Source organism: Macaca thibetana, chromosome 16 (assembly GCF_024542745.1).
Source record: "Macaca thibetana thibetana isolate TM-01 chromosome 16, ASM2454274v1, whole genome shotgun sequence".
Classification (NCBI taxonomy): domain Eukaryota; kingdom Metazoa; phylum Chordata; class Mammalia; order Primates; family Cercopithecidae; genus Macaca; species Macaca thibetana.
The window spans coordinates 63,559,446-63,586,453 of NC_065593.1; the positions used below are offsets into that span (position 1 = coordinate 63,559,446).

At 55.1% G+C, this 27,008-nt stretch overlaps 3 protein-coding genes across 11 annotated transcripts in view; 2 read left to right on the forward strand and 1 right to left on the reverse strand.

The window, feature by feature from the left end:
* The window catches only part of RNF157 (ring finger protein 157), a 98,486-nt gene extending 84,731 nt beyond the window's left edge, over positions 1-13,755 (forward strand). For 2 of the 7 annotated variants that reach the window (XM_050764251.1, XM_050764258.1), the window contains exons 13-19: positions 495-603; positions 2,221-2,380; positions 2,855-3,027; positions 3,273-3,338; positions 4,810-4,858; positions 6,681-6,791; positions 13,416-13,755. In XM_050764251.1, coding sequence (XP_050620208.1) covers positions 495-603; positions 2,221-2,380; positions 2,855-3,027; positions 3,273-3,338; positions 4,810-4,858; positions 6,681-6,791; positions 13,416-13,534 — 787 coding nt within the window. In that variant the 3' untranslated portion in view covers positions 13,535-13,755. Of the gene's footprint in view, positions 1-494; positions 604-2,220; positions 2,381-2,854; positions 3,028-3,272; positions 3,339-4,809; positions 4,859-5,452; positions 6,648-6,680; positions 6,792-11,463; positions 11,505-13,415 lie in introns of those variants that run through there. The other 5 variants (XM_050764255.1, XM_050764252.1, XM_050764253.1 and 2 more) reach the window with 5 other exon arrangements.
* The window catches only part of UBALD2 (UBA like domain containing 2), a 468,792-nt gene that overhangs the window by 115,792 nt on the left and 325,992 nt on the right, over positions 1-27,008 (reverse strand). The window lies entirely within an intron of this gene.
* On the forward strand, positions 17,661-22,594 carry FOXJ1 (forkhead box J1). Of its 2 annotated transcripts, XM_050764365.1 has the most exons (3): positions 17,661-17,866; positions 18,420-19,086; positions 20,840-22,594. In XM_050764365.1, exons 2-3 carry the CDS (start codon positions 18,589-18,591, stop codon positions 21,605-21,607), a joined length of 1,266 nt encoding a protein of 421 aa, XP_050620322.1. In that variant the 5' UTR covers positions 17,661-17,866; positions 18,420-18,588; the 3' UTR covers positions 21,608-22,594. The 2 variants fall into 2 exon arrangements, with proteins under 2 accessions (XP_050620322.1, XP_050620323.1); XM_050764366.1 differs by lacking the exon at positions 17,661-17,866 and having other exon boundaries at positions 17,892-19,086.

Here is a 27,008-nt window from a genome sequence, read left to right on the forward strand (position 1 = left end):
TATCTCTTAAACATCTAAGTCCAGCTAGGTACAAATCGTGACAAGGTTTCTGTGGCAGAGTAAAGCAGAGGGTATTTTACAGATGAAAATATTGAGACCCTGTAAACGGCTGTGGTTTTTCCCAAGTTTAGACAGCAAGTCATCAAAGGAGCTAAAGGTAAAACTTAGCACTTCTGACACCCAAAAGAGGTCTACATCCCTCCCTGGTTCTCTTTTCTACCTCCCTAGTCCTACTTAAGATTTGGGTTTTGAACCAGGAAAGTTAGCCCAGACCTACTCAGCTACTCAGGAGGCTGTACTCCTCCTCTGTTAAAGACGTCAACAAGAGGATCGCTGAAGCCCAGGAGTCTGAGTCCGGCCTGGGAAACATAATGAGACCCTGTCTCAAAAAATAAAGAAAAAAGATTTGGGTTTTCCCCTCGGCTACCCTTGCAGTATGTACTGTTCTTTAAATGGACGTTGGATATAGCTGCTTTTCCACTGGACTCCTATAGATCCATTTCCCAAAACTCTTCCGTGCTGCATGAAGAGGAAGATGAGCGTTCCTGCAGTGAGTCGGAGACACAGCTCTCTCAGAGACCATCAGCTCAGCATCTCGGAGAGGTACTTGATATTCCTCTCCTCTTCTTGGGTGTTGAACTCCAGGGACTTTCCTCCTACCTGCATGGCTCATCAGGTCCCTCTGCTCTCATTCACTTATCAAACACCTTTTCAACGCCCTCTGAGGCAGTGGCAAAGATTTCACTGGATTCATGCATTCAACAGCATATGCAGCCTGTGTTATTTGCCAGGCACTGTGCTATATGCTGAGTATAGTAGCTGGGACACAACAAAAGTCCCTGCCCTCGTAACATATTCTTGCTAGCTGGGTGAGGGTGGGGGACACAAAAGACAGTAAGTAAAAAAATACATGTGTACCAGGTGGGGCTGTGGATCAGCGTGTGTGACATGTGGGAAGGGAGTGTCACAGCTGGAAGTGGGGGCTGCCATTCTTAAAAAGCGGTCCAGGAGCCGAGACCAAGGGAAGTGTGAGAGCTAGCTATGCAGATATACGAGGAGAGAGGGCCCTAGGCCTGGGAACAGCAAGGAGAAAGCCCTGAGGGTAATTGGGGGGTGCCAGGAGGCCCACGTGGAGGAATGGAAGAGAAGGCTGGAATTTTCTACTCTGTGTGTCCCACAGAGACCTCACATAACAAAGGTTTATGCAGCTTCTCTCTGTAGTGCACTGAGCTAGGTAGAGTGGGGCATAGGAAGGTAAATAAAGTGGTCCCTGCCCTTAGGTGCTCAGGTCTGGCTGGGACAGGACATATACATGGGAATAGCATGTGCCTGGCACGTCATTGTTGCTCAGTAAGTATGTGTTAAATGACTGAGTAAACTTTATAGAAAAGCAGTGTGCCCAAAACAGAGACAATAAATTGCTGTGTCAGAGATGGACAAGATCATTGTAAGTGGAGGAAATCAGAAAATGTGTTACGGCGGAGTAGCATTTTAGCTAAACCTTGAAGTTTTTTAGATATGAAAAAGGTGAGAGAAACATCCATGTGGAGAGGACAGTGCATGCAAAGGCACAGAGCAGGAAGTCGGGGCTCGGAGCAAGCCAGGGGCACGGTGAGCACTTCGTTTCCCAAAGGCCCACCTGACCGCAGCATGCAGCCTGGACTAGACAGGAGACAGACCCAGCCAGGAAAGGGCTTCGGTAGCCCAGGCAAGAAGGACTGCCTGAACTAAGACAAAAGAGAAGCGCCTGGAGGAAAGGGAAGGGATTATGGAGACACAGTTCATAGAACTTTGCATCTGCCTCGGATGGGTGAGGCTGTGCACCCAGATGCCTGGCAGATGGGGGCTGGGATCAGAGATGGGGGCGTGGGAGGAGCAGCAGGCTGGGGAGCAAGGTGGTGTTTGTATCAGAAAGCAGCTGGGCAGGAGTTAACTGGGGTCCGTGTGGAAACCTGGGGTGTCCCCATGTCACAGCTGCGGGGTGACCTGTGTCACCCGAGCTGTATCTTTGTATGGCCGCAGCAGATGGCTGTGCCCTGGGCAGGAGGTATTGACTGAAGTGTGCGCCTCCCCTGGGAGGCAGTCATTCCAGGCTTGGGCTGAGAAGTGAGGACGGAATAGAGAAGCTGCGGCCTCCGCATGCCACTCAGTCCCTCCCAGTGTCGCCTTTCCTCCTCATCTCTACCCAGACCTCCGCCCTGACCCCTTCCTCCAGCACAGGTGACTCGCACTTGCTCCATGTCCTGTTGTGTCCCCCACACCCCCCAGGAATGTGGTGTGACTCCAGAAAGTGAGAATCTCACCTTGTCGTCATCTGGAGCTATTGACCAGTCGTCTTGTACAGGGACGCCTCTGTCGTCCACTATTTCCTCCCCAGAAGGTACATGAGGAGCAGGGAGTGGCTGCATGTCCTTCCCCCTTTCCCAGCCCACAGTGTCCTGGTGTTTCCTCTGGGAAGGGACATGGGAGTGGCAAGCTAATACCTGGACTGCATGACAAGTAGGCCCTGGCTTGAGAGGGAAGAGGACTTGCTTTCCTACCATGGGTTAGCGGGCTTGCCTGTAGCTAGCGGGGTGTTGGTTCTCTCAGCCCCAGTCCTGCTGTCATGAGGTTTCCTTTAGCATGATGACAGGGAAAAGCAAATGTCTTGTCCCCGAGGCTAAGTTCTGAGCTCTAAAATATAAAGGAACAGAATTTTGGAAAACCGTAAACCTAAAACCACTTTTAGGGGAGGGCAAGATAAGGCCACTTCACTCCTCACTGCCTGAGTGCAGGGAGAGGGCTCTGCTCCCCAGAAAGCTTGCAGAAGCCCTGCCTGACCTCCAGGCTCCTTCCCCATCCCCTGTCTCCAAAGGCCCTGCCAGCAGCAGCTTGGCCCAGTCTGTCATGTCCATGGCATCCTCCCAGATCAGCACCGACACCGTCTCCTCCATGTCTGGCTCCTACGTCGCCCCTGGCACTGAAGAGGAGGGAGAGGCTCTCCCTTCCCCCCAGTCTGCCAGCAGGGCCCCCTCAGAAGAAGGAGAGGTAAGGGAAGGGACGGGAACCGCCCTGGCTTCTCTGTTCTTTGCATACATGTCCAAAGTAGCATAACCAAAGGTCTGCCATGCATGGCTGCAAAACGCCCCAAAATGCCAGGAGTACCACAGAAAACAAGGCATTCCCTTAGGTCTGACCCTCCTATTTGACGCCAAGTTTGTACTGAAGAAGGTTTGGGTTTGCTGTCACGAGAGCTTGATGGAAGAGCCTGTAAAAACTGTGCTCTTCTGCAGGGGCTGCCAGCGGAGTCTCCAGACAGCAACTTTGCTGGCCTCCCAGCTGGAGAGCAGGATGCAGAGGTAACCCCAACAGCACGGAGTGGTGCCCCTTCGCATAGCCAGAGGAGTGCAGGCCTTGGCTGGGATGCCAATAAGGACCAGGGCCGGGAGGCTTTGCTGACGAAGTCTTCCTGGGGGACATGCCTGGATCAGTGAGAAGTAGAATATGGGTAGAGATGAGAGCGGCTGCACCAGGGCCTGTGGACTGTCCAGTGAGTGGGGCCACTGGTTCCCAGGGTCACTGGTGTAGAGTGAGTTCAAGAGGGAACTTTTCTTTTTTTTTTTTTTTTTTTTTTTTTTTTTTTTTTTTTTTTTTTTTTTTTTTTTGAGACGGAGTCTCACTCTGTCGCCCAGGCTGGAGTGCAGTGGCCGGATCTCAGCTCACTGCAAGCTTCGCCTCCCAGGTTCACGCCATTCTCCTGTCTCAGCCTCCCGAGTAGCTGGGACTACAGGCGTCCGCCACATCGCCCGGCTAGTTTTTTTGTATTTTTTTTTTAGTAGAGACGGGGTTTCACCATGTTAGCCAGGATGGTCTCGATCTCCTGACCTCGTGATCCACCCGTCTCGGCCTCCCAAAGTGCTGGGATTACAGGCTTGAGCCACCGCGCCCGGCCCAAGAGGGAACTTTTCTTGCCAGCCCCTGGCCTTAAGAATGTATTGTCCGTCATTCCACTAGTATTTACATGGGGGACTGTGTCACAGGTGCTCATTGGTGCTGGGGCACATACAGACCTATACAGATCTGTGTGGCGAGGTTTCTGCCTACCCCCACCCACTGCACCTAGGAGCCCAGTCTAGCAGGCAGACAGGACCACAGTTCAGTGTGAGACAGCCCATGGTGTGCTGTGGAATGCCGGCTCACAGGGAGAGGTCTAGAACTCTTCTTGAGCCAGCTACTCTCAATGGAGGATCTGGATGGGGTTTGGGATCTTAAGGAATTTCTCAAAGTCTTATGATCTCACAGTTTGCTCTTTCATTTAGTAACTTTTACTTCTACCTTAGAGAAATGGTATCAGTTTGCCAGGCGTGGTGGCACATGCCTGTAATCCCAGCTACTAGGGAGGCTGAGGCAGGAGAATCACTTGCACCTGGGAGGTGGAGGTTGTGGTGAGCCGAGATCATGCCATTGCACTCTAGCCTGGGCAACAAGAGCGAAACTCTGTCTCAAAAAAACACACACACACACACACACACACACACACACACAGAGAAACAGTATCAGCTAAACTATTAACAAGGGTGTTCCTGACAGACCATTCTGAGCATACATGGGTAATGTGGCTCGGATCTAATCTCTATAGGCAGACGGTGCCTCACCAAGCAAAATCTGCCTCTACTCAGCCTCTCAGGCATATTAAACACAGATGGAAGTATATGCTGTTAACGTAGGCCCTGGAGTTAGATACCATTAGGATGATTAGTTCTGTCTTCAGCCAATCAGTTTACTCATTTTGCTGCTTTATAGACTCACAGGACCTTCCTTCTGTCCTAGGGAAATGATGTTATGGAGGAAGAGGATGGATCACCCACGCAGGAAGATGGTAAAAGATCTGGTCCTTTACTTCCTTTAGTTATATTTCTTTCCTGGGTCTTCTTTAAGGGGTAAAGAAAAGGGTACCGGTATGACTTGGTGGCACTGCTCAGTTGTGTGGGACTGTTAAGGGAAAGGTCGTCGTCTTAGTGGTACATCAAAGCAAGCAGGGCATTGATGACCTCTATGACCTCCTCAGCTCTTTCTGGGTCTCAGAGCCATGGATGTCAGGTGCGGGTGCTGCAGGAGATACATACAGGTCCATATTTACCTCAAGTAGATTCGGAAGCTCTCTAAGCAGTTCCCATCATCAGCCTCCCTGCTGCAGGTTTTCAGTGGAGCCCCATAGAGCTCTTCTGGCAGTCTCAGTGTTGAACAGCAGTAGCCATTTCTTCCACTGTGGGGAGGAGGAGGACTATTTGGCAGCTGGTCAGGTCTTGCTTTAGTTAGGAAAATGGTCGACATTACTGTAAAAGAGGACTCTCAGGAGCCAGCAGACATATTAAAGGCGTGGTCAAGGAAACAGGTCCAAGTTTCTTCAGGAGCTCAGCTTAGGCAAGTATTTTAAAGGCTATTGTAATGATCTTCCTTTACCATAATTCAGGCCTCAGTTATATCTTCAGTTGGAAGAATGTTGTTTCCAGGAAGGCTAGAAGAGAAGGAATGGCCCACAGAGCAAGGACATAGGAGGAAGAAGGTGGGCAGGAAAGTCTCCCCCAAGCAGCGAACACCACGTGTTCCAGGAGCCAGACTCTTCCTCCTGCTGCTCTGAGGCACCTCCCTTAGGGGCGCCTCCAGAGCACACATATGCCCGGCCTGGATGCAGAAGCGCCAGCAGATGTCATCCTATTGCTTCTGCTTTAGTGCTGGCCATCGCTTGGGAAGTGTTGGAGGTGCGCATGTGGACATGACAGGTCCCGCCTGGCCAAGGAGCTTGAAGGAGAAGGTGGCCACCAAGGCTGCCTCCGTCAGCTCTTGCACCCCAGCCCAAGGGGGTTTGGAGTGTCACCAACTCAGTTGATGACTTCAGTGCTTGAGGCTCTAGCGTTACCCCTTGTGATTATTTCTCCCATAGAATATTTGCTTCTAAGAAGTACAGTGTGGCCAGGTGGTTTCACCTGACATTCTCTAGCCCGTGGAATAGATTTGTTTTATTCTCTCTGTTTTCACTGAGAAAAAAAGAGGGGAGCTTGATTTTAAAAAAAGACACCTTTTAAAACTTTTCCCTTCCTTTCTTACATGTCCGTAGATTTCTGGTTAGCCACTTAAAACACACTGAAAATAACAACTGAGGTCTCGTAAGAAAGGAAATCATAATTTTGTGAATGTAGTCATTCTGATTTGATATGCAAAATTATGGACCCTAAGACCTTTAGTTGTTGTTTCATGTACTTATTTTGCAGAGCCATGTGGTCATAAACACACCCAGCTCGCACCCAAGGCAGACGCAGGCATGAGCAGGATGACCTCCCCACTGGCCCTCCCTAGCTTCTGCCGGCTGGTTGCAGCCTCACCAGCCTGGCCTCTGCCCAGCTCTGCTCGCTCTAGTGTTCTCTGTTGAGCCTGTGTCCCACAGCCCTCCTCAGTGATCTGACTTGTTAGGGAACAGCAGACGGAAAGGGCTCTAGGGAAACAGCAGGATAGCGTGAGAATACAGACATGCCACACAATGTGATTCCTTTCTTGTCCACTCTTTACCCACTAAATTATTGTCTTTTTTAACACATTATTTGATTTTTTTTGGTCTCCATCCTTAAGATTTTTATTTTAAGGACAGCAATGCAGAGAAAAACATAGCCAGCACCTCTCTAACTGCATTAACTCCATTACAGGCCAGAGGACATGCGCATTTCTAGGTATGGAGTGTGACAATAACAATGACTTTGACATCGCAAGCGTGAAAGCACTGGACAATAAGCTGTGCTCTGAGGTCTGCTTACCTGGTGAGTGGCAGTCTGCTGAACATGAACTTGGTGGGGGACGATCCCTGTGCTCTTACCCCTGCTCTCACCCTGGTACACCCATCTCCTGCCCTGCAGTTCCTGCCAAGAAGGCCTGGGGTGTGCTAGTGCTGGAGACCAGTTGCTGAAAGGAAGTAAGAAGGCCTGGGAGAGTCCTTGAGCTTTTTGCAATGAGCCAGCCTTGCTCTGAGTGAGAATATTAGGATAGGAAGAAAGAAGCAAAACTTATGATTTGGCCTAACCACTCTCCACCCCACATCACGGCCTTGCAGGTGCCATGTCAGGTGGCCTGGTCTTGTTTTCATCAACAGGAAGTTTGAGCAGACAGACACCACCTCTCTACGAAGGTCTTGGAAGGATTGCCTGAACCCCTTAAAAGTGAAGCCGTAGCTCCTCAGAAGAAAAGTGTTTCAGCTAGGATCGGAGAGGGATGTGAAAGTCAGCATTTTAGAGGCTAGGGCATGGCTCTGTGATCCATGAGCTTTGGGTTACCAGTTGCATTGTACATACCACTGGATTTGGATCCCAGTGGAGAGGTCAAGTTAGGGCTCCTTTATGCTCCCTGGAGCTGTAACTTCACAGGTGATCAGGTTGTCACTGTGCCCCTTATTCCTCCTTATGATGCTAAACTGAATCTAGCTAATGTCTTACACAGGATCAGGTTAATCACACGTTGAGCACCGAGCGCCTTTTTAGTTAATGTGCCCATTCAAGGGCTCTAAAAACTGCTTTTCTAAAATCCACATCTTGCCCAAGTGGACTCAGTCAGATGTCCCCTCCGGGTTTCACGACAGAGATTGTCCTTCACACCGTGTTGTTTGAATCCTCTTAAACATTCCCCGAACGAAGACTCACTTCAGCTTCAGAACAGCCACATCACGGGTCCAGTGCTTTACTTGCTCAGCGACGTGGCTGGAGGCGTTGGAGCCACACGACCTCTGTGGTTGCCACTCTCCATCAGCCTGTGCAAGACACAGTCCAAGCACGCTCTGGCCCCACACAAGCTTGTGGCAGGGGAAGCTGGAATTCCCTAGAGACACTTTCTCCAGCCCTTCAAAGGGCTTTCTTGAGTCATTTTCTATTTAGTTTGTTCTAAAGGCACTGCCCAGGCCTCTTCATCTTCAGTGAGACCAAAAGAGGCAGTATCGGTTCCCCTGCTTCTCCTGCACAGGCCCAGGGAAGACCCGCTTCCTGCCTGAGCGTGGAGGAGGGAGCGCCGACCACGGGGCCAGACTCCTGCCAGTTAGGCCTGGACTGGGGCTGCTGGGGCCCAGGGGCTGCTTCACTCCCTGCCTTCCCACTCCTGGCCTGGCTTCCATCTGTCCATTTGTGTTCCACATCATTTTGGCAAATGTAAATCTGTCTGTCTGGTTTGTTTATTTTCTAAACTCATGTATGTTCTCTAGACTTGGTATGAAAGTTCCTGTTCACTCCGTGCCAGTACTGTCCTCCCTGCCAATGCTTTGCCCTGTCCAAGCTTGCTGGGCACGCACACACCTGGGAGGCGCTCGCTTGGGGTTGTGAGCAAGGCTCCCATTCCTGATTGGCAAGGGCCTGTATTCAGGGTACTAAGATCTTCTGAGAAAAAAATATTTGTGAGACTGTATTTCTGTTTTACAAAAATGGGAATGCTTCTGTGGCAAGGGCTGTGGAAAGGATTTGGTTTTAATTGGCATCCTCCGTCAAGATGATGTCTCTGCCTTAACCGTGCCCTGTGTCTGAGGCAGCTCTACCCTGGTCACCCCCTTACTTGGCTTTAGGAGATAAATTTAGGTTCTTGCCTCCCTCAAGGGGCTCCCTTACCCACCCCTATTTTTTTGGCAGAGGGAGCTGCTGGGAGTTGTTTTAGCCAATAGTGCTAGTGGAAACTGAGCTTATTCCTCCTCTTCCTGACTCCCCCCAGCTGACCTGCTTGTTGATAGTTACTCCATGGGATCACAGGAGAGTGAGGACTGGGAGGAAGAGAGAAGCCCTGGGGTTCCTTAGGGTGACTTGTGGAGCCGGCTATTTAGAGATTATGATGTGCTCACACTTTGTGCCAGACATGAAATCACATGCCTATGATGGCTCTTGGGAGAGGGCCTCAGGTATAGGCACTGTAAATGTCCCATTATATCCTCACCAGAGGCCTCAAGATGGGGGCCTGTATTCAATATACTAAGATTTTCCAAGAAAAAAAATGTGTGAGACTATATTAATTTCTGTTCAATAAAAATGGGAATGCTTCTGTGGCAAGGACAGTGGAAAGGATTTGAGTTTTTTTGTTTTTGTTTTTTATTTTTATTGAGACAGAGTCTCGCTCTGTCACCCAGCCTGGAGTGCAGTGGCACGATCTCGGCTCACTGCAACCTCCGCCTCCTAGGTTCAAGTGATTCGCCTGCCTCAGCCTCCTGAGTAGCTGGGACTACAGGCGCCTGCCACCATGCCCAGCTAATTTTTGTATTTTTAGTAGAGATGGGGTTTCACCATGTTGGTCAGGGTGGTCTCGAACTCCTGACCTCAGGTGATCCGCCCACCTTGGCCTCCCAAAGTGCTGAGATTACAGGTGTGAGCCACTGTGCCTGGCCATGATTTGTTTTTAATTGGCATCCTCGGTCAGTAGCTGGGTGAAAGTGATGTCTCAAAACCTCTGGTTCCCTTTTTACTTGAGAGGGAAAAGCACATCTCTCTAGGCAAAATGTGTCTCTGGTTCCACTGGTAGCAGATTTGCTGGAGAACTCTCTGGAAGTGTCTGCTAGGTTACAGACAGGAATATCCACTTTGGTAGGTCTCATGGAGTAAATAAACCTCTTCACACTCAGCTATAAGTTCAGTTTTCTATCTTAGGGCTGAGATACCACTGGCTGTCTTAGCTCATCACTGTTCCTGCAGCCAGCTCTCTCCCCAACAGGACAGCTGCACATGCGCCTGGTCTCTGCTTGAGTCTGTTTCCCTCTTCAAGCGGGTGCCACTCCCTTCACAGAGGGCCAGTGGGAAATGGAACCCAGGGTGCCTCCCATGCTCTCCCTGTGCCCTGCGCCATGCTCACAGGCTCTGCCAGGAGACCTGGCTGGTGGCAAGAACTGAGAACCTTGTTGGTTCCTATCCTCACCACTCTGGTCACACTGGTGAGGGGCTTAGAGGCACTTTTGTCATTCCAGCCCCGCTCCCCCTAAGAAACTTCTGGGTTTTCCTGAGCCCCAAGACCAAGGGTGGATTTTGGGGAGTGGTGTGTTCTGAGATTGCTTCTGAAAGGAATAAAGGAAGGAGATCTCAGTTGACGGGTGTGGCAGGTGGTAGTAAGACTAGAATTGTGAGACCATGCTAAGCAGATGTGGCTCCAAGGAGTTTGGTGGACTGTTACACAGGTGGCAGGATAGTCATCATGGCAAGTGACAGTTCTATGAAGGCCCTGGGGTAGTCAGTGATGGAAAAAGGCAAAGATAGGCCGGGCGCAGTGGCTCACGCCTGTAATCCCAGCACTTTGAGAGGCCGAGGCGAGTGATCACTTGAGCCCAGGAGCTGGAGACCAGCCTGGGCAATGCAGTGAAACCCCATCTCTACAGAAAATACAAAAATTAGCCAGGTCCCAGCTACTCAAGAGGCTGAGGCGGGAGGATCGACTGAGCCTGGGAACCGGAGGTTGCAGTGAGTCAAGATCACACCACTGCACTCCAGCCTGGGAGGCTGAGATGGAGTGAGACTCCATCTTGAGGAAAAAAACAAAAAAAACAAAAAACAAAGGCAAAGATAATTTGGGTCTTTTTAGTGGGAATACAAATATAATTTTTAAATGACTGCATTCCACTGGAATGAGCATATCCAGTGAAATCTAAAAAGGTTTGTGGAGACCTGAAATTGAATTATCTCCTCTTTTTGAGAGGCCTCAAAACCCAAGACTAAGATGCTACTTGCACTTTATGGGCACTAAGGAAAAATTCAAACTAAGTTCCTCCTTCCCCTGGAGAGCAACCCTACAAAGACAGTTGAACTATTACAGTCCTTACATTTAATAAGAGGCAGGAAAGGGGCTTGTGAAATTTTCCTAAATGTACTCCCAAAATCTACCTCTAGAGGTCTCTTTATACTCCCATTTTTGATATCCCAAAAAATGAGACGTGAATGGAAAGCACTGTTACCCATATCCCTCTAAGGATTTTAAATCTCTACGCTCCATTTTTTGGCTGGAGGGGCCTCCAGGCCAGATAAAATGGCGGCACCTGCTCTGGAAGGCCCCTCAGCACCTACACTGACTTTCCGCAGCCAGGCTCACCGTGGGAACGAGGCTAAGGAGAGAGCAGCAGCAGGGCCTTGCCGTGGGCCCCTCAGGGTCCTTGCCAGGGGAAGGGCCCCCCCACTTGCTGCCGAATCTCCCTCACCACAGAGCTTACCAAGAGGCCAGGAGAGCAGACTTCAGATCTGAGTCTTGAGTCTTCCACAAGTAACCGATGTTCTGCCCTGGCTAAGACTTCTATAGAATAGAAGGGTGGAGTTTGTAGCGAGGACTCCTGTGAATTCAGAGTCAGGACGGCTCTCTGGGCAGCCTCTCAGGCCCAGCGTTCCGTGGCTTGCTGGTGGTGGCGGTGGTGGTGGTGCTGCTGCTGTTTTTATTTGTGCATGCATGTGTGTCTTCTCTCTTGTTTACCATTTGCTTTTGGTCTTTCCTACTGAACAGCCGCAGCTCCGGAGTCCTGCCCCATAAACATTGAGGAATAGGTATGAGATCTACCAAATTATATGAATGAACAAACAGCTCATTTTATTTTGGGTTCCTCACTTTAAAGGCAATATTAATATTGCCTTACATTCATCCTGCCACACTTAGACACATAGTGCCACCATTAGAGGTGAAAAAAACAGCTTGACTCATGTCCCAGGCTCCAGTACCCACCCCCAGGGAGTAAAGATCCCAAATTCAGTTTGGATGTGAGAGAGATCCAAGGCTCTCCTGTTCTCACCGTTGCCCTGGGGTCAAGCACCAGAGACTGTTACTGGAGTCCGAGGTGGATCAGCACACCCAGGCATTGATGGAAGTAAGCCATTTATACCTGCTGACTCCACGTGCCATTAAAGAGTTTCATGTCCTGGACTGGCCTGAGGCTGACCCTGGACACTTGTGAGTGGCCTCTCTCAGCCTCACGGCCACACTCTACAGTTGGTCGGCCTCGTCCACTGAACAGGTCCTCCTGTGGGTCAGGTGTTGTGCCGGGCTCTGGACTGCAACAGTGAAGAAGTCACAGCCCCTGCCCAGGAGGAGCTTCGTCCCATGGAGGAGCTCCGGGACCTAGCGTTTTCCACCATGTGAGGCATGCGTGGAGCAGTAGTTCAGGCTGCAGGGAGCACTTAGGAGCACACTGTGCCTTACCCTGCCAGAGGTGCCTTGTGAGGGGAGGGCACTGGGAGACATGCTTGGGAGGCCCACAGGGTCCGGAGGACAACATGCCTTCCCTACCCCAGGGAGCCAGGGGGCCCTGAGAGTGGAGGCAGCCAAGGCCCAAGGAGGGGGAGCGAGCGCTCTAGCCTCACCGGAGGGAGGGCACTGGAGGGAGTGAAGTCATCTGTGGGCGGGAGATGAAGAGGACTCTCAGGGGAGAGGCGAGATGGCCTGGAAGAGCCTGAGCACAGGCTGTTCTAGGAGTCACTCACCAACACTCGCATTCTCTCGTCTAGTCCTCACAGCAAGCCTGTGAGGTCAGTACTCATCTCCCATCTGATGGATGAGAAAACCAAGGCCCACAGTAAATTGATGTGCCCTGGATCACACCATTGTAAACTGGGAGTGGAGCCCAGGTTAGTGTGACTACAGATGGAGTCACAACACCGCTAGGAAGTGAGCCCACAGGAGGTTGTGGGGGATTGGATCCAGAACACGAAAGAGAAGCACCAAGAATGGGTTTCCAGATGGGCACTGGCGCTCCTCACGTGGGGACAACAGCAGATTTGGGGAGAGGATGCGTTCAGTGGTGGTATCTGTGGGACCCCGAGGCTCTCAGGCTGGTGTCTGCTGGGCTGATGGCACCAGCTAGTAGCAAACCTCAACAGCTGCGTAGGTGCAGGAGGAGAGGAAAACGGCAGGTGATGGGGGCTGGAGCCTCACACTGTCCTCCCTCCGGGCAGCCTTCTATCCCAGAAACCCTGCTGGGTGGCCAGTCCTTTCCTGCCCCCCGGGGCCCCCACAGAAAACATTAACACTTCGGGCCAGAACGAACAGTCTTCTCACTTCCCCCCACCTCTTCCTGCCCTGATGAAAATAGCTCAGCGAGGCCCAATTTCCTTTTCCTGTCTATCGTAACATAGAGGCAAACTTTAAAACCAAGTAATTAAAATACGAAAGTGGATCCCAGGGTAAGTTCACAAAACAAGGAACATCTTTCATGTCCCTCCCTGTCTGGGAGCCACAGTGGCAGTGACTGTACCTAGCCCAGGGGGCAGGAGCAGCCTCTGCACCTGTCAGCACCTGCTTCTCTCTGTTCTCACGCACGAGTGCTGTGGCTCGCACCCTCATCGGAGTCTCAGGTGACACGCATCCTGTTCCTTCCGTGCTGACTCCTGGGCTGCCCTGCTAGAGACACCATCTGGATCTGGCCAAAGGTCTGGCTCCTGTAATGTTCATTTTCTGTTCCCCAGGTGCCTGGCAGGCTGATGACAATGCCGTCAGTCGGAATGCCCAGCGCCGGCGCTTGTCATCCAGCAGCCTGGAGGACTCTGAGACGAGGCCCTGTGTGTGGGGCCCCTTGGCTGTCTGAGCCCCAGCCTCTGCACTTGGGCTCCTCTCCTGCCCCTGCATTCCATCCATCCTCACTCAGCTGCTGCCTCCTGGGCATCCTCAGCAAGATGCTGGAGACTTTTCACCCTCCTGTGACAGCTGTTACAACCTGTAACCACAATCCTTCACCTCTCAGAGGGAACTGGAGCTCTCCTTTCTCCCCGTGACCTAAAGCCACTCAATGAACTGCAGCTCACGAGACCCTTTGCAGGGACTCTGGAATGCCCCCACGGTATCTTGATGTTCAGGTGGAGCTGGGGTCCATGGGCTAATTTCTTACACATCTTTTTTCTCCTTAGGGGGTAGGACAAGAAGGCTTAGAGTTTTGGCAGCTTTGTTACAAACATCCCTCTGGCATTTCCTGGTCTCTGGCACATCATAACCAATTGGAAACCTGCAGTTTGGGGTAGGGCTGGAGGATGGCTCCGGTGAAAAGGGAGAGCAATACTGCACGGATATGGCATTTCCCTTCACAAGCACTAGGAGCACCTTTCTCAAGGACAAGAAATGGTAGCAACCAAAAGGTTGGTTGAAAGAAAAAATCCTTCCTTCTGGTAGCAGAGCCAGTCTCCTGGGCCTCACGTGCCTGTCTGCTTAAGAAGAAGCCCTTGAATCTGAGAATCCCCCGTTCCCTTAAGGAGCATTTCTCCTGATCAGGTGCATTCAGGGAGGCCTGGGACTCCATCCTAAGGTGACATTTCAAGAAACGTGTTGACCACCTCTGTGTGCCAAGCACTGGGTGAGGAGTGGTCATATATTTCATCTTCACTCACCCGGGAGGTGGCATTCTTGTCCCTGTTGCCCCCATCTCTACCCCCTTTTGTTAATGGTTGAGAGAAATGTGAACCAGTGATTCTTAGTTTGGTGCCCAGGTCCCCAAAGGAAGTGGTGGAGAGCCTTGAACTAAGTTCAGGCAGCAGCATGTGACCAGCAGCAGTGCGCTGGGAGCAGAGGTTGGAATCAGGGCTCAGGGCCTTCACCTCAAGGGCTCTCCCCATCCTCCATGTGTTCCTCCCTTGCCTTCCAGAGCTACTGAGCCTAATCACTGAAGAGGGAGACGGAGCCAGTCACATGCTGACTGGCAGTTCAGAAATAGTGTTCTGTTCGTGTGCACTCCTCACCCCAGTCCAGTGTGAGGTCACAAATACAAGAGCTAAAACAGCACAGCTGGACTGTGAGGTGGTGGCTGCTCTGCCTTCCTCAGGGTGCATGTCATCAGTGGATTCCCTGTGGCTCTTCCATGTGTTGTCTACTGGCCTTTGGAAAAGGTGGTGGTTTAGTAGGGCATGAGATTATTTGGAAAGCAAAGCTAGAAACAACTATTATTTGTGAGATTGAGATGTGGGAGAGCCTTATAGGCTATGCCCATTGTGGTGGACTTGTCTTAGGGTTTGGAATTGTTGCCCTAAAAGAGCTTTTTGGCAAGGCATGGTGGTTCATGCCTGTAATCCCAGCACTTTGGGAGGCCAAGGCGGGCGGATCACCTAAGGTCAGGAGTTTGAGACCAGCCTGAACAACGTGGAGAGACCCCTTCTCTACTAAAAATACAAAATTAGCCAGGCGTGGTGGCACATGCCTCGTAATCCCAAATACTTGGGAGGCTGAGGCAGGAGAATCGTTTGAACTCAGGAGGCAGAGGTTGCGGTGAGCCGAGATTGCGCCACTACACTCCAGCCTGGGTAACAAGATCAAAAAGATCGAAACTGTCTTAAAAAAAAAAAAAAATGTCAAGGTGTTTCCAAGGCAGATAGCCTCAAAAAGAGCCTGGCGCCCAGGGGGTCCTTTGCTCCTGTGTGGCTGCAGAGGCCAGGAGTGCAGTGACAGTCTCACTGCCTAGTGATTGTGGCTTACATCCTGCCCTGATAGAGTGGAGCGCGTCCTCCACCCTCTCTGAAATACTGCAGTAGACTTTACCATTTCAGGCCTCACCTAATGTCCTTTCCTTCCCCCTACATTCTTCCCGCCCCTTTCATAGTTGAGATGCATAAGCTGAGCAATAACCCCACTTCCTGATTTCCCTGAAATATGAGCCCAGAAGCAGCAGGTGACAGGGAGCTTCCCTTACCCTGGGGTGGTGGCACACAGACCACCTCCTGTCCTGTCCCCTGCAGGTAGTATTCACAGTGTGGTGTTACCTGGGAGGAGGGAGGAAGGAGCTGAGATGAAGGAGATTGAGGTAAACAGTAACCGCAGTGGCCAGGACCCCCTTCCTGGAGGATCCGTGTCCTTCCTCAGCAGGTGCTCAGTCCTCTCCTAGGGAGAAGCACAGAAAGATTCCTCAAGGCCTCAGCCCCATGTCCAAGGCATACCTAGGTTAGAAATGTCCTTTACTTGTTTCTCAGTAACTATTTCTCCTCTTCCTCTGTCCCCCTGCCTTCTCTTGGCTGTCATTTAGCTCTGTGGCCCACAGAAATACTTCATCCAAGGAGTTGGTCCTCAGTCAGCCTGATGAGGACAGGTCAGTGGCCAACTCTTTTGCCCCAGTCCTTCATCTGGAGACAGTCACATAGTCACGTCAACAGTTCACCCAAAGAGAAGAGGTGGGCCTGGCTTCTCCCACAGGGCACAGCGTAACTATGGAGACCCAGGGCTCCTTCCTGCTGCACTAGGCCTGTACTCTCTTTATTGCCTTCAGGTAGTGTGATCCCAGCTTCCTCACAGAGCCCTTTTTTCCTTCTGCCCAGTTCCATCCCACCAGAGTTTCTACCCCCGCTGAGGCATCTCCTAGGCATAGACCCCCCACACTCTAAGCCGTCTCACCTGGAGAGTTAGGATCCTGCCCACCTGGAGTTGGCACGCTGGTCACTCACTTTGCTTTGGTCTGCACACCTGGTGTGTGCATGTGTATACTGCTTGTGCCATCTGTGTACCCCTCTCCCTGGAGTACACTTGTGGCACACTACAGTGGGGACATCAAGAATGCAATATTTATGGATTGCTGCATGATTCTTAAAAATGAATAAAACTGTTTACAAGGGAAGGAGAGCTAACTGCAAAGTGAGCTTATCTGTGAAAGTTTGTCTTTCTCCAGCACTCTTTAATATTTTTACTCAAGAGGATCTGGAGTTGGAGGAGTGGGAGAGGCAAGGGCTAGGGAAAGGCACGTTGGCGGGGGAGTGATGGGCCATTGCGGGGCTTTCTTCATGGCCTGAGCACCAGGCTTCCCGACCCCAGCTCTCCAGCTCCTGGGCAGAGGCTAGGTAAGCAACCCAGCCCCCACCACTGCCTCTGCAGCCGCCTTAAACCGGAGAACGTCCAACCCTGCAGCTCCTCAATAATTAAAGAGCAGGAAAGCTGGTGACAGGAGGGAGGCCACAGTCCCCAGAGTCCCTGTACTCTTAATCCCTGTCACTTAAAGGTTGGTGAAATTAATTGGGCAAATGACCCCGCTAGGAGAATTTGACAAGTCCGTGACTGCAGAGTTTTACCCACGGGCTCTGCTTCATCAGCTCTCTCCAAAAGGAGTGAGTGCGCTTCTGCGGAAGCCTCTGGAATGTCAGCTTCCTGGAACCTCGACGATACGGGTGGGGAAAGAGCTGCTTACTGGGACACACTGGATTACCCTGCCTCCTGGGTGTGTCTGCCGCCTCTGTGGATGTAAGCGGCAGGTGGCATCGGAAAATCAGACCTGCCTGGGGCACCAGAGAAAGACCCTAAGAGTCAGGGGAGAGGGAAAGGCTGCGGAAACTTGAGAAAGCGCCACTCGTAGCGGAGAGGAAAGAAAATCTCAAGGATATGGTTCCCGAGCCTGAGTCCGCTCCCAGCCTTAGCCCCCCAACCGCAGGCTCCGTCCCAGGAGCAGTCGACGCCTCAGAGCGACCGGGACAGAAAGGGGGTGGGGGCGAGAGTCGTAGTTCCCCAGGACGAACGGATCCATAGCGGTTCCCGGTGCCGCGGGCCGCGCGCTTTTCCGACCCCAGCGCGGGGCCCTCGGGCGGGAATGAGCCGAGCCGGGACGTAGCGGCGGGTAGGGGGTTGGGTGGCGCGGGAGAGGGCGGCAGAAGGAGGGAGTTCGAAGAGAGTTGCCGCCAGAGAGAGTGGCAAGTGCCCGCGGTCTCCTTGGAGACGTACTGACCAATAGCAGCGGCGGAAGCTGTTTATGGGGGCGGAGCGTCGCCATGGCAGCGGGAGAAGCCTTTGGAGCGGCTACTTAATGCCGGTCCCGGGGCCGCGGTAGCTCAGAGAAGCGCCGTCGGGCGGGGGGGCGGCAAGAGTCGCTGGCAGGGCCCCCGAGCTGGGGGCAGAGAGCCGCAGGGGGTGGGAGGAACTTCTTCCAGAACCTTCCTCTGGCCCCGGCTGCGCTCTGAGCCAGGTAAGGGACGGGGCAGGGGGACTGCAGGACAGGGGGAGGGTGGGCGACGGTACCAGCCCGCTCTCATTCGTCCTTGACGGAAGTGGTGGGACCAGGGACTGACATCGGAGAAGTCTGGGGGAGACTCGCCTCCTGCCCCGCATAACTGTTCCGTCCTCTTCCTTCCCGATGATCCCCTATCATAATATTCCTTTTCAAGGATCAAAGGACCTGCTCCGCCCCCGCCCCGTCGTACTGCCCTCCCAGACTTCTCGCCCCATTTCCATTTGTTGCGGGGAGGAAGGGGGTCCTGATTTCCTGCTCTTCGGGAGAAAAGGATAGCCTCGGATGCCCCTACCCTCTTCCTTTATTTGGCTAATAAAACCTCAAAGAGGAAAGGAAGAGGGAGGCGGATCTGGTGGGGTGGGACCCCAGGGCCTTGCTTCTGTTTCTCAGACCTCGGCATTAAAAGATCCTCCCCAGCTGCGGGGATGATGTTAGAAGAGGCGTCCCCGTACATACACTGTCCCCTCGGGGGTGGGGTAGTGCTCAGTTCCCGCCGTGGTCCTCGCAGGCACCACATACTTATTCGGAGGAGGCGCCCCCGGGGTCGCGAGATGGAAGCGCGCGTCCGGGAGGCCGTGTAACCGGAGCTGCGGGACTCAGCGGGCAAGAGAGCGCGGCGGGCCATCCCCGGCTCAGCCCGTGGATGCTGACCGCCCCCTCGGAGAGTCCCCGCAGACATGGCGGAGAGCTGGCTGCGCCTCTCGGGAGCTGGGCCGGCGGAGGAGGCCGGGCCGGAGGGCGGCCTGGAGGAGCCCGACGCCCTGGATGACAGCCTGACCAGCCTGCAGTGGCTGCAGGAATTCTCCATTCTCAACGCCAAGGCCCCCGCCCTGCCCCCGGGGGGCACCGACACCCACGGCTACCACCAGGTGCCAGGTTCGGCGGCGCCCGGGTCCCCCCTGGCGGCCGACCCCGCCTGCCTGGGGCAGCCACACACGCCGGGCAAGCCCACGTCGTCGTGCACGTCGCGGAGCGCGCCCCCGGGGCTGCAGGCCCCGCCCCCCGACGACGTGGACTACGCCACCAACCCGCACGTGAAGCCTCCCTACTCGTATGCCACGCTCATCTGCATGGCCATGCAGGCCAGCAAGGCCACCAAGATCACCCTGTCGGCCATCTACAAGTGGATCACGGACAACTTCTGCTACTTCCGCCACGCAGATCCCACCTGGCAGGTAGAGTAGGCACGGGCGGCGGCGGCTCCCTCCCCATTCCCTCCTCGCTCCCCACACCGCACTGGATTCATATCCCAGATCTTCAGGCCAAGTAGGCTCGGTGCGGCCAGAAGGGAGCACTGCAAAGGAGCCCAGTTCTTGCAACTGCCCCTCCTTTGACTTCCAGAGAGAGAGAGAAGGGAGAATGTCTAGAGGTGGAGGGCATTAGGGGTGCAGAGGCTGAGATTCAAGGGGCAAGCACCTGCCATTCATCCAGCAGGCCCAGACCAAAGACCACGGCTAGACTCTGCGTGGACAGAGCCTCCTTGGGGAGAGCGATGAACTGAAGGCACATTCTTGTCCCAAGTCCTGGAATTCCTAGACACTGCCCTGCCCCGGGATGGTTTGTCGGGCGGGGAGTCAGAAACGGAAACTGGAACGTGGCCTGCCTGCCAGGCTCTACGTCCTGCCCTTTTGCAGTTGGCTTGGGGAGGGTGAAATGGAAGGGGTGCTGTAGCATATGTCCCAGTGGACGGTGAACGGAGTAAGGGGCCTTCCTAAAGCTGCTGTCCCAGCCCCCCACCTCAACCTCTGCTCAGTTTCCTGCCTCCAACCCCCGCTCTCAGCCAACCTCCCTGGGGGGACAATTACCTGAGCCAGGTGCCTTCCACAGGGGCTCTGCCTACCACACTGGCATCATGTTCCACGTCTCCGGAACCAGGCACTGAGCAGCCAAGGGGCCCAGGCCACCATGTAAACATCCCAGCCTTGCTGCGGGGCACTATCCACCCATCTGCCCTGCCGTGCCAGCTCAGGACCCCTGTCCCCCAACAATCTTTGGACACGATTAAGCACCTAAGAATAGACAAGGCAGGAGGATGGTGGATTTGAGGCTGGGTAGACAGTGCCCTAAGAGTCTTTAGCCATCACCATCAAGGGCTAGCTGGAGGCAGAGCCCCTCCAAGGACATCCAGACTCTTCCCTGAAGCACCCAAAGCAGGCAGGCCACAGGACCACAGTCCCAAGCCATTTCCAATGCCCCTGACCCTAGAGCAGTGTCATTTGTAGCTGCACCGAAAAAGCAGAGACCCTCAGCCCCACCCTACCCTAAGCCTGTGCAGCTTGGCTTTGGGAAACAGGCCCAAGGAATGAGTGCTATGCTCTTAGCTCTTGGCTGGGTAATAATCAACTGAGCCTGGAGTGGGGGGAGGGGGCCGTGGGGGGTGAAGGCCCAGGCCAGCAGCCGGCTCAACAAACAAGAAAAGTCATCAGATCCCCCACTCCTCATCCCTGCTCACTCGCTCACTCGCTCTCTCTCTCCCCCACCTCTCCATCCTCGGCTGCCCAGCCCCCTCCCTGGACCCACTCACTCACACAGAGGGCCAGCCAGGCCCAGGCAAAGGGAGATGGTGGTCCAGGCCCTGGGGGAGCCAAGGGCTTTGGCCAGAGGCTGTGAGCGGCAGGGTGAGGGAGGGAGGGTAGGCGACGGGGGTGGCACCGAGAGCCACCCTGCAGCTCAGAGCTCGGATGACTGAGCAGGCAGATATCCCGGCAACAGGGAACAAAAGCCCCCGACAGCACTCCGGGCTTCCAGTGCCCTGTGGCTGGTGTCCCAGAGCCGCAGCCGCCTGGGCAGAGCAGCGTGTCTGTCCCCACCTCCTCTCCCCTGCCAGAGAAAAGATGGGGGGCGTGCAGGAGCACCAGGTGCCACTTCGTCTCCCCATCCCCACTGACCCAGCGGTTCCTCTCTCTCTCACTCTCTCCCTGCACCCAGAATTCAATCCGCCACAATCTGTCTCTGAACAAGTGCTTCATCAAAGTGCCTCGGGAGAAGGACGAACCAGGCAAGGGCGGCTTCTGGCGCATCGACCCCCAGTACGCCGAGCGGCTGCTGAGCGGGGCTTTCAAGAAGCGGCGGCTGCCCCCTGTCCACATCCACCCAGCCTTTGCCCGCCAGGCTGCGCAGGAGCCCAGCGCTGTCCCCCGGGCCGGGCTGCTGACGGTGAACACCGAGGCCCAGCAGCTACTGCGGGAGTTCGAGGAGGCCACCGGGGAGGCAGGCTGGGGTGCAGGCGAGGGCAGGCTGGGGCATAAGCGCAAACAGCCGCTGCCCAAGCGGGTAGCCAAGGTCCCGCGGCCCCCCAGCACCCTGCTGCCCACCCCGGAGGAGCAGGGTGAGCTGGAACCCCTCAAAGGCAACTTTGACTGGGAGGCCATCTTCGACACCGGCACTCTGGGCGGGGAGCTGGGTGCGCTGGAGGCCCTGGAGCTGAGCCCACCTCTGAGCCCCGCCTCACACGTGGACGTGGACCTCACCATCCACGGTCGCCACATCGACTGCCCCGCCACCTGGGGGCCTTCGGTGGAGCAGGCTGCTGACAGCCTGGACTTCGACGAGACCTTCCTGGCCACATCCTTCCTGCAGCACCCCTGGGACGAGAGCGGCAGTGGCTGCCTGCCCCCGGAGCCCCTCTTTGAGGCCGGGGACGCCACCCTGGCCTCTGACCTGCAGGACTGGGCCAGCGTGGGGGCCTTCTTGTAAGAGGCCAGGCCCTGCCCCACCTCTGGACAGTGCCCAAGTCAGGGCCTAGAACTACCCCCCAACACAGGTCCACAGACACCCCACCACCCAGGCAGGGGCTGGGCCAGGGCTCCAAGGCTGGCCCCACAAGGCCACATGGCCACCAGCCCCAGCTGCCATCAGATTCAAGCCCAGGAGGCTGAGAACGAGGGCCCAGGACCAGAATCGCTGCCTCCTCTCCCCAGCCCCCCTTGTACACACAGTGTTTCATTGCTCCGCGTCTTCCCAGCCCCAGAAACCAGCTAAAGGGCCCTTCGCCGTGAGAGCCTAGGCCTGGAGGGGCCCGGGTCAGGCTGGGGAGGAACAGAACCGGGCCCTCCCAGAGCACCTCCGCTTCCCCCCTGCTTCCCCAGGTCTCTATCCAGAGAGAATCCCCCGGTACCACAAATGCTAATTAGATGACAGCAAATTAACCCCCTGGAGGCTTCTCCCGGCAGAGCCTCCCTGGGGCCGGGGGCAGGCAGTGGATGGGGCAGAGCTGAGCAGAATATGGACTGGGGGAGGGGGCAGAGAGAGGACATCAAAATGAGGTGGGGGCACAGGGTTGGGCAAGGAGATCCTCTGTAAGGCCTCTGGGATCTTTGCCTGGCCCCTAATCTTTAAGCCCAACTTGAAGCTGAGAGCAGCAGGAAGTTCGGATTTGGCGGTTTGGGGGCCGGGGCATCCAAGCTGTAGAGGGCAGGACAGACAGACTAATGTAGTGAGTGTAGCTGTAGCTGAGGCTTAACTGGGAGGGCCACTGAGCTTGCTGGAACTACTGGGACCAAGAAGGGGTAACCCCATGCCCCTGCCTGCATTCCTCGGGGACGTGGGGCATGCCTTGCTCCACCTGGATCCCCTGGGCTGCGTCCCACATCCACCCTCCTGCCCCTTGGGGCAATTTAACCTTTTTCATGGAAGTTATTTACAATGAAAAGTTTTTAAAAATAAAATTTTTAAAAATCTAAATATGGCTCCTCTCCAAACTTTCTTTGGGAACAGGTGAGGGCTCAGTGTTTGGGAGGGGCAGCGCCTCTCTTTGCTGGAGTGAGGGATGACTGAGAGGAAGATGCGGGGGCACTTAGGGCCTGCAAAGAACACTGACGAACTCCCCATGACCTCAGCATCCCCAGGGAGAAAGGGACTGAGAGGTGGCTCTCGGATGTCCCCTGGAGCCTAGGCCTCGGTGGCTCCATCCGTGCAATGGGGAGACTGAGGCCCACAGCCCTGGGGGATCAGGAGACAAAGGGAGGAGGAGTGGCCCCCGCCCCCAGACCCGGGGAACTCAAAGGCTAAGTGTGTCCTGGGCTCGGCCCCTGCTGTCCCCCGCTGCGAGGGCTTGCCCGGGCCGGCCTGCCCCAGTCGGCCATCCCCGGCCTGGGCTGGTCTCCAGCACCTCCCTCACTTGGTCCTCTCCTGGAGGGACCCAGCCCCAGGGCCCTCACTTCCCACACAACCTGGCCCAACACAGGTTTGGGGAGGAGGAAAGCCACCAGGGAAAGGAGTGAGCTCAGACCCGCCCCTCTCACCTACAGTGGCAGGATCCAGACTACCAGAGTTCTGATGGGGAAACTGAGGCACGGGAAATTTGTGTCTGGGTGACAGCCAGCACCTTTCAATCCCCTTCCCCTTGCTTTACCTGGGAGCCACCTCCCAACTCAGTCCTCGCCACATATACACCCTCACGGGTGCACGACACCTCCAGAGAGCCACTTCCTTGCACACGAGCTCGCACACGGGCGCACACACACAGGGGCACAAACAGGCAACGTCCCAAGCATTCCTGTCCAGCCTCCACGGACCCCTTTCTCCCAAAGCCCCTTTCTTTCTCCATCCTCGAGGTTGGCTCTAGGCCAACCTGGCATTCCCCTGCTAACTGGCTGCTTTCACTTGCTAATTATTCTAAATACTGCAGGAGGGCACGCAGCCTGCAGGGTCCTGGAAGGCAGGCTGAGGGCTGCCTCAATTCTCTTCACCCCACAAGCGACTCCCCCTCCTTCTCCCCACTGTCCACCCGCTTCCTCTTCATGGACCTCAGCATTGGGGAACAAGGTGGGCTCCAGCCTTTTCCCCACAGGATCAGCCTCCTGCTTTGGACTGAGGCGGGGCGTGTAGCTGTGTGCCCCAGGCCTGTGCTGGGGGGAAGAGGGGCAATGTCTGGGGCAAGCAGGACCTCCTACTGGGGGAGCACCAGGCCTGAGAAGCAGATCAAGGTTTGCCCCAGCTTGACAGTCACCTGGAGGCTCCTGAAAAATCCCACTGCCATTCTCCTGCCTCAGCCTCCCGAGTAGCTGGGACTACAGGCGCCCGCCACCACGCCCGGCTAATTTTTTGGATTTTTAGTAAAGATGGGGTTTCACCATGTTAGCCAGGATGGTCTTGATCTCCTGACTTCGTGATCTGCCCGCCTCAGCCTCCCAAAGTGCTGGGATTACAGGCGTGAGTCACCGCACCCAGCCTCTCCAGATAATTTTTAAAATCAGCCAGGCATGGAGGTGTGCATCTGTGGTCCCAGCTACTCTCTACACAGGAGGCTGAGGCAGGAGAATTGCCTGAGCTGAGCCCACGAGGTCAAGGCTTCAGTGAGCTGTGATTGCACAACTGCATTCCTGCATGGGTGGCAGAGTAACACCATGTCTCAAAAAAAAAAAAAAAAAAAAAAAAAAAATCAGGAAATTAACATTGGCCTGATAATCTCATCTAATCCACAGACCCCATTCAAACTCTGCAGATTGCCCCATCACGCTCCTCCCTGTGCCAGCATCCCAATCCGAGATCACTGTTCATTCACTGTCCTATCTCTTTGGAGCTGTGTGGCTTTGAGCTCATAACTCAAGTTCCCTGGGCAGGTTCCTCATCTCTTTTCATTCTAACCTGCAACCTCCACTTTTGGGGTAACCAGCCCCTGCTGCATGTGACAGCCCCCGCCTGAACCACCTCTTTTTGTTTTGCTTTGTTTTGAGACAGAGTCTTGCTTTGTCACTCAGGCTGGAGTGCAGTGGCACAAACTCGGCTTACTGCAACCTCTACCTCCCAGGTTCAAGCGATTCTCCTGCCTCAGCCTTCTGAGTAGCTGGGATAACAGGCATGCACCACCATGCCTGGATAATTTTGTATTTTTAGTAGAGACGGGGTTTCACCATGTTGGCCAGGCTGGATCCTCAAGTGATCCGCCCGCCTCGGGCTCCCAAAGTGCTGGGATTTCAGGAGTGAGCCATCGCGCCCATCCCCACCTCACTTTAAGTGTTGGGGGAAGCCCATTCCCAAAGCACAGAGCCACCCTTCTGTCCCAGAATTTCCTGCCTCTTCCCCATTCTGTCTTCCCACTGTAACCCCCCGCTAGGAATGTGATGGAGAGGGTGGGGAGGGCCAGGATGTGGGAGGAAAGGCCAGGAGCTCAGACCTTGCACGGCTCCCCTTCCCTCCCCAGGGCACATCCTGTTCCATAGGACAGGCCACCCGGGGCCCAGTGACTCTCAGGTCTGGAAGGTCCCCAGGGATCCCCCTCAACTCCGCACTTTATGCTCCGCTGGGACGAACTCTTCAGGCCCCCTGCAGAGCTGAGCTCCATCTGGGGCAGGAGTCAGGAATGGCTCTCCACCTCCTCCCCTGCCCCAGGACCCAGACTTGCTGGAAGAGGGTGAGCTGGAGGGCAGGAAGGAAGGCGGGGCGGTGGAGGGTCAGGTGCACCTCCCTCCTGGGCTGAAGTCCAAAGGTAAATAGGTGTAGGTGCGCTCCCGGCAGGGGGCAGTGGGCTGGTCCCTTGGGGCAGGCCTGGGCCTGTCGGGGGTGGGGATGTGGGGAGGGGCCGCCAAGCCAGCCTTGTTAACAATGGGGTGGGGGAGGAGCCTGGGTCCTGCTGACACTTTCTTGTTTGATGAGAAGGAAAACACAGGTGACAAGACGGCGGGCGGCGGGGGGTGCACCTCGAGCAGGGGAGGGGGCTTTGTGAGCCCCCCCATCCAAAGCCTCACTGACTGGTGTGAGCTGAGGAGCAAGTGAAGCGCAGGAGGCCCTCAGGGGCTGCCTTCTTCCCGGGGCACCTGTGTCTGCTCCACTCTGTGGCTCCCAGGTGGGCAGGTCAGAGCTACCGGGCGTGCTGGGGCTTGAACCTTCCCTGTCTGCGTCAGAAGTTGGCAGGGGCCAACTGGAAGGACATTGTCCCTCAGAAGCCAGCCAGCCTGAACTGCAGGGCAAGGAGAGGTGGGGGTACCATAACGGAGGGGGCTGTCAGGGCTGAGGGTCTCCCTACTGGCCCCTGATAGCCTTCCAGCACAGTCCTGAACTGACTCCCACCAGCCCCTCACCTGCCCTTGGGCCGCACCACCTTGTTCTGAGGACAGAGAGGTCTGAGCCCCAGGACCCGCGCTCCCAGGAAAGCAGGAGTTCCAGGAACTGGAGAGGTGTGCACACCTCCACGAAGCCCACCCCACCCACAGCCCCCAGACCCCTTTGAAGTCAGAGCCGCAGCGGGATTGAGGTGGGCAGCCCTCCCAATGCTGCTGTTTGCCCAGGGAATTAAGCTGAGGCGGGGCAGCTGCCCACAGCTCTCCCCTTGCCCAGCCAGCCACAGGCTCCCTCTGCAGCCCCGCACCCCCACCAGCTGCCCTGCCGCTCTTCCTGCCTAACCTTGGGCACCAAGCCCTGTCCCCATCCCCACTGAGCAACAGAGTGCCTTCAGTTTCCTTTGAGTGAACTGTGTCCAAGAGTTGGGCAGGGGGCAAGGAGGGGCAGGCTGGGATACAGACCCTACCTCCTAAGCCCACAGGTCTGCAGACCCCTGTGGGAAGATGACCTGTCTTGCTCATTCCTACCTTCGAAGCATCACAGCCCCCAACGTGTTAAGTATTTTTTGAATAAGTGAATGAATAAGTGTGCTGGCTGGCAGATCAACACAAGATAGAAAAGCAGCCGAGAAGCCAGAGAGTCAACACCCAGGGGTTCTCCAGTCCCTGGGCTGGGAACGCTCCTGAGGCCTCTGGAGGCAGTGGTTTGACCCAAGGGCGTGCAGAGGTAGAAGGCATTCTGGCCCAGGGAGAACTCTGAGGAAAGCCCCAAGGTGCCCGGTTCTGGAATTGAGCGAGGGGACAGACTGTTGACCCTGTGGATTTGGGGGCCTCTCATGTGGAAGTGAGAACAGAGGAAGGGGAGTGGCAAGGACCACCACTAGGAAACCAGGGGACCAGGGAGGAGGAGGCAAAGCCGAGAGGGAGTGGGGAGGACGCCTGGGAACTGTGGCAGGGGGAGCCCCTGCACTCACACACCTGTTCCCCGCCGCCCTGAAGGGAGCACCCACAGTGCTGAGTGCCGCAGGGCAGCCTGAGTGGGGGCAGCGGAAGCCAGCATTGGCCCTGGAGGTCCCGGCAGCCTCCCACGGGGCCAT

Coding starts and splice junctions, on each gene's coding strand:
- FOXJ1 (XM_050764365.1), top strand. CDS start 18,589: ATGGCGGAGAGCTGGCTGCGCCTCTCGGGAGCTGGGCCGGCGGAGGAG. Junction 19,087..20,839: donor ACGCAGATCCCACCTGGCAG/GTAGAGTAGGCA, acceptor CCCTGCACCCAG/AATTCAATCCGCCACAATCT.